The 15,242-nt window shown below is 40.4% G+C and overlaps 1 protein-coding gene across 3 annotated transcripts in view; it reads left to right on the top strand.

The window, feature by feature from the left end:
- PGM5 (phosphoglucomutase 5) overlaps positions 1–15,242 on the top strand; it is an 87,913-nt gene that overhangs the window by 37,355 nt on the left and 35,316 nt on the right. For all 3 annotated transcript variants that reach the window (XM_061628753.1, XM_061628734.1, XM_061628743.1), the window contains one exon: positions 10,920–11,035. In XM_061628753.1, the coding sequence (XP_061484737.1) occupies positions 10,920–11,035 (116 nt within the window). The remainder of the gene's footprint in view (positions 1–10,919; positions 11,036–15,242) is intronic.

Raw genomic sequence — 15,242 nt, 5'->3', positions numbered from 1 at the left:
CAAACTCTTTATGTAATTATTTTTGTTAATCTTTTGCAAATCTGAATAGGTATTGTGTCCATCAAATAAGACATAATGTATCTGTTCCTGTTCACATGGTATTGTGGTATATGGTGCTTGTAATGAAGCTCCTAGAAAGCATTTAAAAGTCATGTAACAGAATTCTGTTGAATCAGACTTGGAAAACTCTCAGTAGGTTTAGATAAAGAATACAATAGCTATGAGTTATTTTTTTCTGGGACCCAGTTCTTCACAGCAGTAAAGTCTTTTCTTTTTCCTCCACTACCAAATTGAATGTTTCCAAGTTATCATTATTTACACAGACCTGTCTCACTTGGCACTGAATATTTTCTTCCCCTGGTATGATACTGTTTCTGTCTAGATATGATGAAGCATTGTAGTGAAATGAATTATTCTTCGTGATTTATTTCTTCTAAAAGAGACTGGAGGAACTTATGTACAGCAACTTATGTACAGCAATGTCTGGGCTCTTAGTTGATCTTTGAGTCTGGGGACATTTATACTTATTATAGTAATTTATAGACTATCAGTGATCCCTTCACAGCACTAGCTGTAGACAGAAATAAATGATGTATACATCTCTGAGCCAAATTTGTATGTAGCAATATTGTCATGAAGTGTTAAAGTGATCTGTCTTGGGTAAGGCTTTTCAGCTTTATAATTAAGGGAAGAAAAGAGGAAAATACACAAAAAAGGTCCAAAGGGACAAAAATGTAATTATGTATGTTTGAGGGGGTGGTCCCACAGCTGAGGCTGGGAGAAGAACGCTAGGCATGTTGTCCGGCTACAGGAACATGTTGCCTTGTCCTGTGGGAAATGCTAGTCCCAACAGAAAGGGAGGAAACAGGAAATGGATGTTAATTGAGAAGCAGCATGTAAGGGGAGGGGCAGGCCAGAGAAGATTCCTTTGTTGGAACTTGGCTGGTTGATGAGCCACTGAAAAGGAGAAAGGCCTGCTGCAATCCCCTTGCCACATGGTGGAGAACACAGGTGCCTACCAACCAATTCAGGACAGTTCTGATTCTGCCTGCCTGATGGAGATGACTGCATCATTACAGAATCACAGAGGAAAACCACTAGTAATGTTTTTAGGCTGTTTTATGCTGGCAAGACACTCCTTCAGTTACTTGGGTCCCAAGCACTTTTGGCAGAGATGGCTAACCTGTGGCCCTCCAGATGTTGCTGAACTAAAACTCCCATCAACCCCTGGCTGATCCTCAGGAATGGTGGGGGTTGTAGCCCAGCACCATCTGAAGGGTACCATGTTGGCTACTCCTGTGAACTATTCCATTCATTGAGATCATCATCTGAGACCCCTATCTAAGTGCCTCTTCCTTCAGAGGCTAAAGATAAGGTTTTCACAGAGGTGCACTTCATCTATAGAATATCCTCACTAGAGATGCTCATTTAGTGCATAACCTCCCTTCTTTTAGGCGATTAAAATTTTCTCTCAAGCTTTTCACAACTTCTGCCAGTTAGGGAGGAAACAGGAAGTGGTGTTGACATGGAAATAAAACTTAAGGGCTGGCAGCCAGGCCAGAAAGGATTCCCTTCATAGTTTGGGTGGGTGCCTGGACACTGACCAGTAGAGAAACAGAAAGGAAAGGAAATTATTGCTTAACTCTCTTCCCTCCATCTGAGGCCTGATTGGGGGTCTTCTCCAACAACCCTGTATTCCCTGTGAATTCTGTGGTCCTCCTACATGTTATTTTAAGCCAGCAAATTGCAATTTTGTGGTGCTCATTTTCTTAAATAGAGATGTTTGAAAGAAATGTTCCCAACTGATGCCTATACGAAGAATGGATCCTGAGAATCCCTTGTATTTCCTTAAACAATTGAGCTAAAATTGAGAAGGTCACATGCCAAATTCCCCATGCACATTCCAAAATCAAAAAGCAGTTTGGTATCTATTTAAAATAATTATATTCTTTCATATCCTATTTGGCTCAAGGCAGCTAGGTATTGGTGTGAGCTTTTCAAATTGAAAGTCAGGGGAAATTGCAGTCATATATTAATGGCTCAGCAGTTTTGAAAGAGCATCCTGACAGTTCAGAAAATGCCTTTTGTAAAGATAGATTTTAAGAAAAATACACATAGATGCACACTTTCAGATCCTTGCCATGGTTTTCATATATTATATATAATGTATATTGTTTTTCTGTCCTACTTGTAGGAAAGGTGGAACATTTTTTGTGTGGTTTTGCCATTTTTATATGGTTTTGTTTCGCCTTTCCCCCCTTCCCTTCTCCACTGCAAATGTTTAATACACAGGAACAGCCTGACTTAAAACTGGGAGGGAAAGGAGACTGTCTGAATGCTCTTTGGCACACGAGTAATTTTCTGTGACTTCAGGGGCTCCATTGAAGTTTAATACTGAAGTGAGATTAAAATATTACAGGAACTAATTTAACAGAATGACATGGTTTTAAAGTATACTATTATCAAACAAGTAATATTTCAAGACATCCCAGGGCTAAACTAGATGTGATGGTGGCAGTTCTTTGTGTTTAAGCATAGAATTGTCCCAACTGTCTAGAAAAAAAGGGGATGATGAATCCAGTTTTGAAAGCAAATTGGGTGGGCAAATGAGGGAGATAAATCCCCTCATGGCTTGCCTCCTTGCAGTCCTTCTCCCTAATTGTTTTTCTTTCAGCCACAGCCACTTCCAGTATCAAAAATCCTCAGCCTGGAGCAAAGTCCCTGGAGAGAGGGGTGGTGGGGCCATTCTACATTTCTTACCTGTGAGCCCCTTTTCCTTCTGAAATCAAACCCCATCCCCCTCTTTCAGCATGACTGAGGCAGTTCCATGTTTAAATAGAAGAACGGTTGCTGTCATATCAAGTCTGGCTCTTTATCTTCCCTCTGATCCAGACTCTTTAACCACAGCTGATTCCATCTCTCACCTAGCAGAAGTCAGTCAGAGTCAAGATGTGTGAGGTAAGTGGTTAGCTTCATATAAGAAAGATCTATATCAAGAAAAGAGCTTGGAAAAGTTACTTTTTTGAACTACAACTCGCATCAGCCCAATCCAGTGGCCATGCTGGCTGGGGCTGATGGGAGTTGTAGTTCAAAAAAGTAACTTTTCCAAGCTCTGATCAAGAATGAAATAACATGGAGAAAGAGGAGACCAACAAACTTGGTTATCTAGAGATGCTTTTGACTCATAAGGTTGCAGTTCTAAACACAGTGGCGAATAAGCCCCATACAACACAATGGAAGTTACTTCTGAGTAAACCGGAATAAAATTGTGCTGCAATTCAGGATTAACTTAATGAACAGATTATAATATAAACTTTATATAGTGCCATCAATGCATCTGGTATTTTACAGACAATAAACCAATGCATTTGGAGTCCAAAGATAGACGTCTGCATCATGGAAAAGCACCAGATCAATGGCCTACTTCAGCAGGTAGACAGATGCACCAACTGTAGCCCTGGGTACCCACACCCAACACGGTCACTTCTTCTTACAATTTGTTACTGATGGTTTGCAGAGTCTTATACAAAATGATCTTCTAGAAGCCCTTAGTCAGTTTAATCCATGCTGTCAATTATTTTCTGATATCCGTTAACTAAGCTTAGCTGTACCTCTTGGCCTTAGAGATCATGCTGATTTTTTCAATCAGCCCTGTATTCCATGCTGAATTTTTCAATTACAATCCAGTATACCATAAGATTAGCTGCATGTTTTCTCCAATGTAAATTCTTTTGTAGGCAGTGGACACGTTAACAATGTAATGAGAGATCCCACAAGCTAGAAAATGGCATAGCTTGTCTGCTTGAGCTGTCTAGAGTTATTTACTCTATAATTGCCTGTTATTTGGCAAGGGAGCTGGATTACATTACCTTTTTTGGTTCTTTCCAATTCTATATATTCTTAACTTTAGTGCTTCAAGAAGGCCATGTTGCACTTTTGTTTCTTATCTCCCTGAAACATTCTAGTTATCTGTTCTATTTGTTAAGACCTACTATTCCAGTGCTTTTTCAGTTCATAAATTAAAGACGATGGGAGTAGCAGCTGCAACACTTGACCATATATGGGGGATTGGCAGTTGTTTGGTTCTCCTCTTAGTATATACACTTGATACCTTTTAAGGGAACACATTACACGCAGAGTGAAAATATCCAGAAGCCCAAATCTGTTTTATAGACCTGCCACTGTTAGCGTTAATAGGGTCAGATGAGTACAGGCACCAGAATCCAGCATTTAGAATCCAGCAGAAAAATAAATCTGCAAGTTTTCTTAATTCAGAAATATAGCTAAGATCGAAGGAACTACAGAAGGGAATGCTGCCTGAATACTTGCACATAGTGTGTTCTCATATTGTTCATCTTTGCATATCTCACAAATTCCTGGTGCTTTAAGACAAGGTACAGTACAGGAAGCTTGAGGTGGAAAGAGGAAAATATTAATGATAATCTCCTTCCTTGAAGGATTCTACTAGTAGATTAAAACTGCAGTCTTGTGAACATACACTGGGCATTAACCCCCATTGAATTCCAGACTTATTTCCATGAAAGCATGTCTAAAACTACATAAATAGACTGATATCTTATGGTCATCCACACACAGTTTTTTCATTCTGCTACCATAGACGTTTTTGGTTATCTTATGAATATAAAGAGAGTATGAAGAAGCTCACAGTCTCTTGAATCTTCCATTCTGTAGGCCCCTTCTGACCCAGGTTGAAACTCTCATATCTGTGTGGCCTAAGTAAAGGTGCACTTAGAAAGAAGCTTTATTCCTCTAGATGTCATTGTCAAAAGAATTCAAATGTGAAAAATATTGAGTAGAAAATTGAACTATTAAATTTAAAAATGTTTTTAAGTATCTTTTTATTTTGATTTCACTGAACTTGAGAGGCAGCAAATTTTTATACAATAACTGCTTTTTCTGCTGTTAGAGGAGATTTTTGTTTAGCTGTTGATATTGACTATTTTAAAAAAATCCTACAGCCTATTTATTAGGCTGCATTGGAATTTCACATGTAACGGCTATGCAAATAAGAACACGTATTTCAACTCCCATTCAAAGGAGATCTAAAGAATCCTGTGCTGCAGAGCTAAACACACTTAATAGGCACAGGCTGCACTGAATACAATGGGACTTGCCTCCGAATAAATATGCATATGATTGTGCTGTAACACTCACGCAGAAGGCTTCTACTATCCCACTGTAATTTTTTGCTACTTGAAACAGCTGAGGTGCAGCAGTGGCATGTGACGGGTAGTGGAGTGGCTGCTTCAACTTCCTGGTGTCAGTACTGTCACTCGCTGGAATGTGAATGGTGCAGGCTTATTCAGTGGCAAGGTTGGAAGAGTTCTGGCTTGGCAGCATTGGTGTCCCTCAGATGTGTTCCCCTAACCTCGTAGTTGCCATGTCCCAGCTAGTAACAGAGTCACTAACTCCTGGAGGGCAATGCAACCAATCACCCCCCGCTGCACTGCTGAGCTGAGCTCCACTATCACAAATTGTTTTTGAAATGCTACTCAGTTTCAAAATCAGTTTGCCATGCAGAGATGTGGGGGCTGCTGTTGAAGACACATATCAAGTTCCTTTGGGCTCTTATAATGAGCTTTGCTGCTGATTTATAATGCTTACATCACAGGTGGCCTCCAACCTCATTTTGCATGGTCCCTGGCACCTCCTGAAGGTCTCCTATTCTTCCATTCCATCAGGTTTCCTTCCTCCCTGTTCATTTCCTCCCACCCCCAGCTTTTAAAAGTGGTTTCGTCTTCCTTCTATGTAGTTTTAGAACAACTGAAATGAGCAGTATTTTTATTTAATAAAAATAAATTGATGTTTTTGATTTTTAAAACTTTTTCCTAGTTCCCCCCCCCCAGCTGTCTGAGAACAAATTGGCAAATTTCTGCCATGTGTGCATGTGTATATATGCATGTACCAGTGCTATGTGTGAATGTATAGCACACTACATCAAAAACTAATTACTTTCACTTGCTTTCCAGAAGAGGAGCTGTATTGGTCTGTTGTACCAAAAAAAGAAGAAAAAAAATATTGTTTGAATCCTTATTTTAGTGTAACCTCATCAAACCCCCACTGGGAAACTGAAGCAGAGTGGTCTGTCTTTTAGACGACTTAATCTAGAACGCTCTTGTCTCTGGCTCCACTCACCAGTGCTATGCAGCCCCAAAAGATTATCCAAGACAAACAGTGGCCCTCAACAGAAATAAGGCTGCCCATCCCTGATTTACATTAAACCAAAACTATTTCCAAGATTGTAGTCCTAATGCCTTTTGGCTTTTGAGGGCTACACTATGGGCTTTTACTGCCTGGAAATCTATGTAATTATCAGGCAAGCAAAGCTACAGAGACTGACTCATTCAATTTTTTCTATAACACTGACATTAAAGAAAACTGTTCTTGGATTAGTAATTGTGGAAGATTACTGAGTATATAGTTCATTCCAAGCATTTTTTTAAAGAGTAAATTAAACAATTTGTTCCATTCAACATGGAGAGGAAATGTTGGAACATACCCTGCTGCAAACAGTTGTGTGAATATCTTTGTGTATATATAAGCCTTTTAAACTTTTGAAGTAACATTGAGGCGGGGGGAAAGCAGAAAGTCTAATTTTCTCTCTCATACAAGTTGTTTATTAAAATTTATATACCTCTTGATTGCAAAAGAAACTCTTGAGCGGTTTCCAAAAGACATTAAAATTATCAATAAAACAGTTTAAAACAACTTAAAACATTTTTAAAACAAAAGCAGCAATAGACAAAACAAATTTAAAACATATTAACATCCATATTATGAAGCTCACTGGGTGACCTTGGGCCAGTCACTGCTTCTCAGCCTCAGAGGAAGGCAATGGTAAACCACCTCTGAATACCGCTTACCATGAAAAGCCTATTCATAGGGTCGCCATAAGTGAGAATTGACTTGAAGGCAGTTCATTTTTCAACATCTATGCATCTGGATAGGCTTGCTAAAAAAGGTTTTAAGCAGATGCCTAAAAGAGTACAATGAAGGCATCTGCCTGTTGTCAATACTAAAGCCAATTAGTGGTTTTGTGCTTGAAATAAATGACAGTGTTTAGTGTTGGAAATCTTTGTAGACATGCTGGTACCTAGAGAGTATTTATTTAGATTTGTCTCTAATGTGCAACAGGAAAAGTCATATTTATTATTTTATTATTGCATTTATATCCCACCTTTCATCCAAGGAGCTCAAGGTAGCGTACATGTTTCTCTACCTCTCCATTTTATCCTCACAACAACCCTGCAAGGTAGGTTAGTCTGAGAGGCAGTGACTGGCTCAATCTCACTCAGTGAGCTTCCTGGCCAAGTGGGAATTCAAGCCCTGTCCTCCCAGGTCCTGGTCCAGCACACTAAGCGTTTTGCCATATGGCTCCTAGCATATCAGCTAGCCCAGTCTTGCAAAAAATATATATATATATAGTATCACTTAAATTGTGCTTAACTTCCCCTCACTTGGTGCAGTGGAACAAATGGAAATAGCAAATACAATGTGGTATAACTGCAACATTGTCCTGTTTAATTGTGGCTACTAATTCTGCAGACTTGGCTTCAGTCTGCAGGTATATGTGGATACCGTGTAGAAATAAATTGCTGTGAGAGACAAATTGAATGTAATTGTGCATGAGAATACTAAATGTGGAGAGCCAGATATGTGCAAGTCCAAACGCAGGCTTAAGGTGAAATTTCTGTTGATGTGATTGAGAAATTTTAGCACTTGGACTTTTTCAAATGTGCTCATGTCATTAAATAACTCTATAAATACTCATGGGCTTTCCCAGTAAGTGACTAGTCCATGCTGGAGTACCATCTCAATCTTGCAATAAAGCACCCCTTTTGAAATTCACAGGTCTTTGTTTTTACCTCCCTTATGCTCAGCCTCCCAATGATCCAATTAGAAAGAATTTAACTGTATTCACTGTCTTTGCCACTTGGATCAGCCACCCTCTGCTTGTTTCAACATTTTAAAATAGCTCCAGACATGCACTTCCAGTCTGCTCCTTGGAAAATTAAGCCCCTTCCTTACCCCTGCATAGTTGCCTTGAAATGAGTGCTACTAGGACAGTTGCGTTTGGGACAGACTTCCTGGATTGTTTTGTCCAGCTATGAAGGTTAGTACCTTTTTTCACTAGTAAAGGCTGAGATTCTCCAGATATTGAGTTGACACATTCTAAATATTTTCTCTTCTTACCATAGCAATATTCTTTCAGTGCAGGTGGTCATGTCTTACATTTCTCATTTTGTTTTGCCTATTTGTTGTCAGTGTCCTGAATTTATAGAAGTTGTAGAATTAGATATTGAGTGAAGTAGGGATATGTTCCCGGAGAGTACTGTTGATGCTTATTTACTTTACTCCAAGCCCAAGGTATTCTGAATCCTGTTACATCAACTCCATAGCTGTCTATAAATCACTTACCCAGCCATATGGTGCCTTCTATTCCCAAGGGCGCCAAGAGTGAAATATGTCTCAATGATGTGCTGGCATGTATTTTGCAGAAGTTTTTGGCTGTTCTCTCCCATGTCAACATCAGCATTTTTTAAACATGCAGCTGACACCTGGAAGATGGAAAAGCCAAGAGAGACAGAGATTTGCTGTAAATGCTTTCTCCATCTCACATTGTTTTTTGTCCAGAAAAGATCAACATAAAATTTATTTTGATCCATTCTGTGCTGCAGCTATGTAGCAAAAACAAAGCTTCTGATTTATCAGATTTGGAAAAAAATTCAGGAAGAATGTCTCTACATTTATCTTTTGTTTAGAGGGAAATGGTTATTGAGATTTTTACAATTCCTGGCTAACTCTTGAGAACTTCCTCCTTCACAGGATGTGAAACTCTTTATGCTAAACTCAGATCATTGTGGGTACTGGGAAGAAAATTAGAGAAAAATAAATTAAAGTTTATTTCAGTGTGACACTTGAAGAGTAATAGATGAATCACTTTCCCCCAGTGAAATCAGTGGGGAAGTTTTAAACATGTTCAAATTTGGCTGGATCATTCCTAGGATATCTTTGGCTGTTGTAATGAAAGTGTGCAACTTCTCTTCTTAGACTATGTTTCAAGCTCTTTTAAATAACCTTGCTAACCTCCAGTGAATGCAGTTCGGAAACCTAATTTAGCCTTTACACTCTGCCTTTGCACAAAAATTTCTAAGGATATATTTACATTCAGTTTCACATACTTTGGAAATATATACATTTAAACAGAGCCAAAATAAGTCATATTTCCTCTAAAAACTTGGACCAGTGACAATCAGTTCAACACACCAATGTCAAAAAGAACTTAGTGGCCACATTTGGACTTTTTATAAACAATGACTCATGAAGCTGTAGACAAGCACCTTGGCTATGCACTCCTCTCTCACCTCTCTCTTCCTCTCCTCCCATTGTATTCTGGTTTCAGTGTGAAGATCCTAGCTTACATTAAGCCAGAGTTCCCTGGTTTGAACACAGCAGAGAACTCTGGCTTAATGCAAGATAGGATCTTCACACTGAAGCCAGTGTGTGATGGAAGAAGATAGGAAAGTGTTGCCACAGTGTTCGTCCATGATTTCATAAGCCACAGTTTGACTGATTTTCCTGTACCCAACTTGGTTACCATTTCATGAACCAATCGTTTATAAAGCTACCCATTCTGATGATAATAAGCTTTTAAGAATGACTTGTCTTCTTAGCCTTCAAATACTTAGTGTTTTTAATTCTAGAAGATGGGCGCAAAATACCTCTGAGTTTCAGTGTTTTATTTCCATATGTATTTCCTTGTTAACTTGCACTAAATTTCTCATGTCACGCTATTCCTTCATTCAGTAGCTTCCTTTAGAAGTGCCAAATATTAACAGTTGGCTTTTATGTCTGTGGGATTTTCCTACTGTCTAGAATGCAAACACAACTCTGTCCCATTCAGTAGATTCTTTGGGTAAAGGCTGGTCAATTCTCAGTAACACCATTCTTAACTTAGAATTTTATAGAGCAATCCAAATGGTGGGAAGCCAGCAGAGGGGGGGGGGCTGATGAATGTTCCACAGCATCCACTTCCCGCACGGGAGCCACCGGCCCAGTTGAGTACAAACGGGAAGGAAGAAGCCAGCTCCCACGAATCAGCCTCCCAGGGAATAAGCGCTCCACATATACATCCATTACAATTTTCGTACTCCACCGGCCTTTTGCCTAGCGATAGTGGCCAGATTGGGACCAAGGGGAGGGCTCTGAACATGAGGAGGATCTTGCTTAAGGCCCCCCTGGGGCTCCTCCCTGGCTTGCCCCTGGAATGTCCAGGGTTTCTGCTGGCTCTCCCTCTGCCAGGCTAGCTGTCCTTGGCAGACCCCCCCCCAGCAGCACCAGTGGCACTGCAGCTCAACTGCAGCGGGAGGCTTCTGCTAGCGGAGCCTGGCAGAACCGGGAGCCTGCCAGTTCAGCCAGGGGGCTGCTCAATCCAACTCCTCCCAGCCTAGCAGAAATATGAATTGGATTGCGCCCTTAGTCTCCACTAGTATTATGAAATGGCCAAAGTTAATGAAAGAATTTATAATACATTGGATTTGTAGATTAAGTACCCCTGATACCAACAGCTGAAAAGAAAATAAGTAGTTCTGAAGGCTGAATTTTGTGGTTCTGTGTGGCCAGAATTAAGTAGTTGATGGTTTGAGTGTTATGAACAACTTACAATGCAATCCTATACAAATTACTCAAATTGAGTTTAGTGGGCCTTACTTCCATGTAAGTGCATATAGACCAGACTGTATCCTTAGTCTGGGATTTACTTACAAAACTATAATCCATAATAAAGGATGGAATGCAGGGATGAATCGAACACCTCACCTTGATATAATAAGTTGGCATCCATACATGCAAACAACTGAACCATCATAATGGTCTGGTGTTATGTGATGTCTTTTTAGGGTGGCAAAATCAATGAAAGTCCCTGTGTATGAAACGCCAGCAGGCTGGAGGTTCTTCTCAAATCTGATGGATTCTGGCCGATGCTCGCTTTGTGGAGAAGAAAGCTTTGGCACTGGTGAGACATCATATCTTCTATAAAGCAAAAATATTCAAATGCAATCCCATTGTGGTTTATGAAGGACTGTACATTTTAATCCAGGCCTGCATTATGACCACCAAACCAAATGCTGCCTCGCAGCCTACTAGGGCCTCAGTTAAGCATTATAGTTTTGCTGCCTGCCTTGCAAAAAAGATGCATGATCAATGAAGGCACTGTGGGTAGGTGGTTCCCGAGTCAGGATAAATTGGTCAGTTGCCTGATTTGGATGGGGTTGTACTCCCTCTGAGACAGCAAGTCTGTAGTCTGAGGGTTCTCCTGGATCCATCTTTTGTCATTAGACATTAGGCCCAGGTGACCTCTGTGGCTAGGAGAGCCTTTTACCACCTTTAGCTGGTAAAACACTGTGGCCTTTTCTGGACTGTGATAGCCCAACCATTGCTGTCCATGTACTGATAACCTCCAGGCTGAATTAGTGTAACACACTCCATGTGGGACTGCCCTTGAGGTTGGTCTGGAAGCTGTAGCTGGTGAAAAATGTGGCGGCACAACTGCTCACTGGGACAGGACATCAGCAACATGTTACCTGCTGCTGAAAGAATTGCACTGGCTGCCCATTTGCTACTGGGTTCAAGGTGCTGGTTTTGGTATATAAAGCTCTATACAGCTTGAGACCAGGATACCTAAAAGATTGTCTTACCCCTTATATACCCAGTTGATCACTGTGCTGTGCAGGTGAGGGCCTCCTGCAGATACCATCTCATCAAGAGGTCCATTCCACACAAGCAGACCTTTAATGATGTAGCACCTATCCTTTGGAACTCCCTCCCCTTAAATACTAGGTATCATTTTTTTTGGTGCCTATTGAAGACCTTCCTCCTTCAACAAGCCTTTGAAGCAGAAATCTTATCCCAGTCTGCATCTATGTTGGAACTGTTTTCAAGATGTTTTTAAAGATGCTTTATTTTTAAGAAGCCTAATTAGTGTTTTATCACTTGTTTGCAGCCTTGGGCTCCTTCTGGGAGAAAGGGTGGGACATAAATTTAATAATAAATAAATAAAATATTTTTTTCATCTCAGTAGCCACAAAATGTTCAGGCTTGCGTTTGTCCATTAACTAAAAAAATCCACAAATCCATTCTTTTGCATAACTGGCAAGGAATCTGTCAAATGCCTATGAAAAACTCTATCTGCCTGATATTTTCAAAAGCACAAATTGTAAGATACGGTCCATATATGAATCTTCTGATATGCTGTCCTAATCAGTTTGGGTAACCACCTTGCCATTCCCATCTTGTAACACCAGAAATGTCTCAGATATCTCCACCTGGTCTTTCAGTTGTTTATTTTAAACTGCTTTGTTTACAGCCATTAAATTCACATGTAAAATATATATTTTACCGTATTTAGATTTTTTCACACCTGACCTGCCAGTGACATGTTGGTAATATTAGTGCATATATACGGTAGTATGTTTCTAGAAAAGGTTTCTTTTAGTTGGAACAAAGCTTTTCACAAAGGCTTTTAAAAAGATGAAACTGATGAGCTTTGCTTTGATATGGATAAACTTTCAAGCATATACCTTTATTTTGAAGAGAAACTGACTATCCTGTGTCCTTCCTTTACTGTCAATAAACTGACAAGTCTATGCCTTTGCTTTAAGGTGAAACTGACTCTAGCCTGTGTCTTTGCTGTGGATAAACTTTCAAGCCTGTGCCTTTGCTTTAAGTTGAAATTGACCGACCTGTGCCTTTCCTTTGCTATAAACAAACTATTAAGCCTGTGTCTTTGCTTTGATAGGGTGAAACTGACAACCCTGTGTGTTTGCTTTGCATTAAAGAGATATCTTGCATTCTCCCAGGGCTGGGGGGAGGGGGAAGGATCCAATATGATTCAGAGGAGGAGAAGGAAAGGAAGAGGGAAGGGGTGGATCCTGGGTAGGTACCCTTTAAAGCCCCTGTTGAAACTGCCCCCACCATCTATGAGCAGGTGTAGGAACCCATCGCTATTCTTTCCATGTTATTCCTGCCTCTGGTGCCAAAGCTTCTGTTAGAGAAGTAATGTCCAGGAATGCATCTACTGTGTTAACTGAGGTATTATTGTATGAGTTGTGTTCATAAGGCTACTGGGTTGAAGCTACTACAAATGTTCCTGTGACAGTATTTGGCTTTGCATTAATTGTAGCAGCAAGATGAAAGCCTCAAATGGATGGTACTGTGGTCTCTAAATATGCCTAATGCATTTCAAAGTAATTGCTTTCTCCAAGACCAAAAAGGTCTTACACATTACCCATAGCAGCAGTTCACTTACTGTGCAATCATATGCAGGTTTATTTGGAAGAAAGTCCCATTGATTTCAGTGGTGCTTGCTCCCAAATTAAGTGCGTGTAAGATTTCAGCCTCAGAACACTTTATAAAGTGTTATAGAGCATAGGTGTAAAGCAGGTAGCTAGTATAAGACAAAGGAACAAGATCATGAATTCTTGCCCTTGAAGTAAGTGAGTCACAAGACATGGGGAGAGGGGGTTGAATAAGGGATATCCCAATTATGCTTATGTTGCCTTCTCTGCACCTTTGTTTAGGAGTGTTCTTTACTGCACGTCTTAAACTGGGATGTTCATTGGCATTTGTATACCAATTTATAGCACAGCAAAACAATAATATAAGAAGAGCAGTGCTGGATCAGGCCAAAGGCCTGTGTAGTCCAGCATCCTGTTCTTACAGTGGCCAATCAGATGCGTATGGACCCAAGTGCAACAGCACTCTCCCTGCTTGCAATTCCCAGCAACTGTTATTCCGAGGCATTCTGCCTCATTCAGTGGAGGTGAGAAATAGCCATTGTTGCTAGTAGCCATTGGTAGCCTTATCCTCCATGAATTTGTCTAATCTTCTTTTAAAGCCATCCAAGTTGGTGGCCATCTCTACCTTTTGTGGGAGCGAATTCCATAATTTAACTATGCGGTGTGTGAAGAAAGGTATGCAGTGTGTGAATAAGTCCTTTCTTTTGCCTGTCCTAAATGTTCCTACATTCAGCTTCATTGGATGTCCCTGAGTTCTTGTATTGTGAGAGAGGGAGAAAAACCTCTCTATCCACTTTCATCCCCTCTAGGATGCACACCTTAACGTGGTGAGGGGGTTTGAGAGTGTCAAAGAAGCTGAGAGAAATGCCGTCAGGAGTCTAGACCAAGAGGCTAGACTCCTAGCAGGGGCACCCAAGTCGAAATGGTCAAAGCTGAGACACCAGACTAAGATGCATCCAAACTCAGAGGAAGGCAATGGTAAACCACCTCTGAATACCTCTTACCACGAAAACCCTATGAGGAGAGTATCCAAAATGCAACATGAGATAGTGCTGGAAGATGAGACCCCAAGATCAGAAGGCACTCACCGAGCTACTGGGGAAGAACAAAGGACAAGTATGAGTAGCGCTGTGTCTAATGATGCAGCTGGGTCAAAGCCGAAAGGAAGCCCAGAGGTTGATGCGCACAGATGCGAAAGGAGAGTCTGGAGTTGTATGATGTACACAATAGGAACATGGAATGTGAGAAGCATGAACCAGGGAACGTTAGAAATTGTCAAGCAAGAAACGGAACATATCAACATTACAATACTTGGCGTGAGTGAATAAAAATGGATGGGAATGGGACATTTTCAATCAGGCAGCTACAAAATATTTTATGCAGGAAATGAGAAATTAAGAAGAAATGGGGTTGCTTTAATAGTGAGAAGTGATGTACCAAAAGCAGTTAGGTGCTATGACGCAAGGTCTGAGCAAGTGACATCCATGAGATTAAACGGGAAACCTATTAACATAACCATCATCCAAGTCTACACTCCAACGGCAAAAGCAGAAGAAGAGGAATTGGAGATATTTTACACAGAAGTACAAAAAGAGATTGATCACACACCAAAACAAGATGTGCTGATAATCATGGGGGACTAGAATGCAAAAGTAAGGAACAGAGAGGAACTAGGAATTGTGGGGAAATGGGGCTTAGGAGACAGAAATGAAGCAGGAGAAAGACTTAATGACTTCTGTGACACCAGTAATTTGTTTCTTCCAAACAAATTTTTTGAGCAACCGAAAAGATGACTGTACATGTGGACATCACCAGATGGTCAATACAGGAATCAAATTGATTATATCATTGGTAGCAGAAGATAAAGAAGTTCCATACTTTCTGCAAAAACAAGACCAGGAGCACATTGCCTTACAGATCATGAAC

Source organism: Rhineura floridana, chromosome 1 (genome assembly GCF_030035675.1).
Source record: "Rhineura floridana isolate rRhiFlo1 chromosome 1, rRhiFlo1.hap2, whole genome shotgun sequence".
NCBI lineage: Eukaryota > Metazoa > Chordata > Lepidosauria > Squamata > Rhineuridae > Rhineura > Rhineura floridana.
This window is presented reverse-complemented; position numbering and strand designations above follow the sequence as displayed.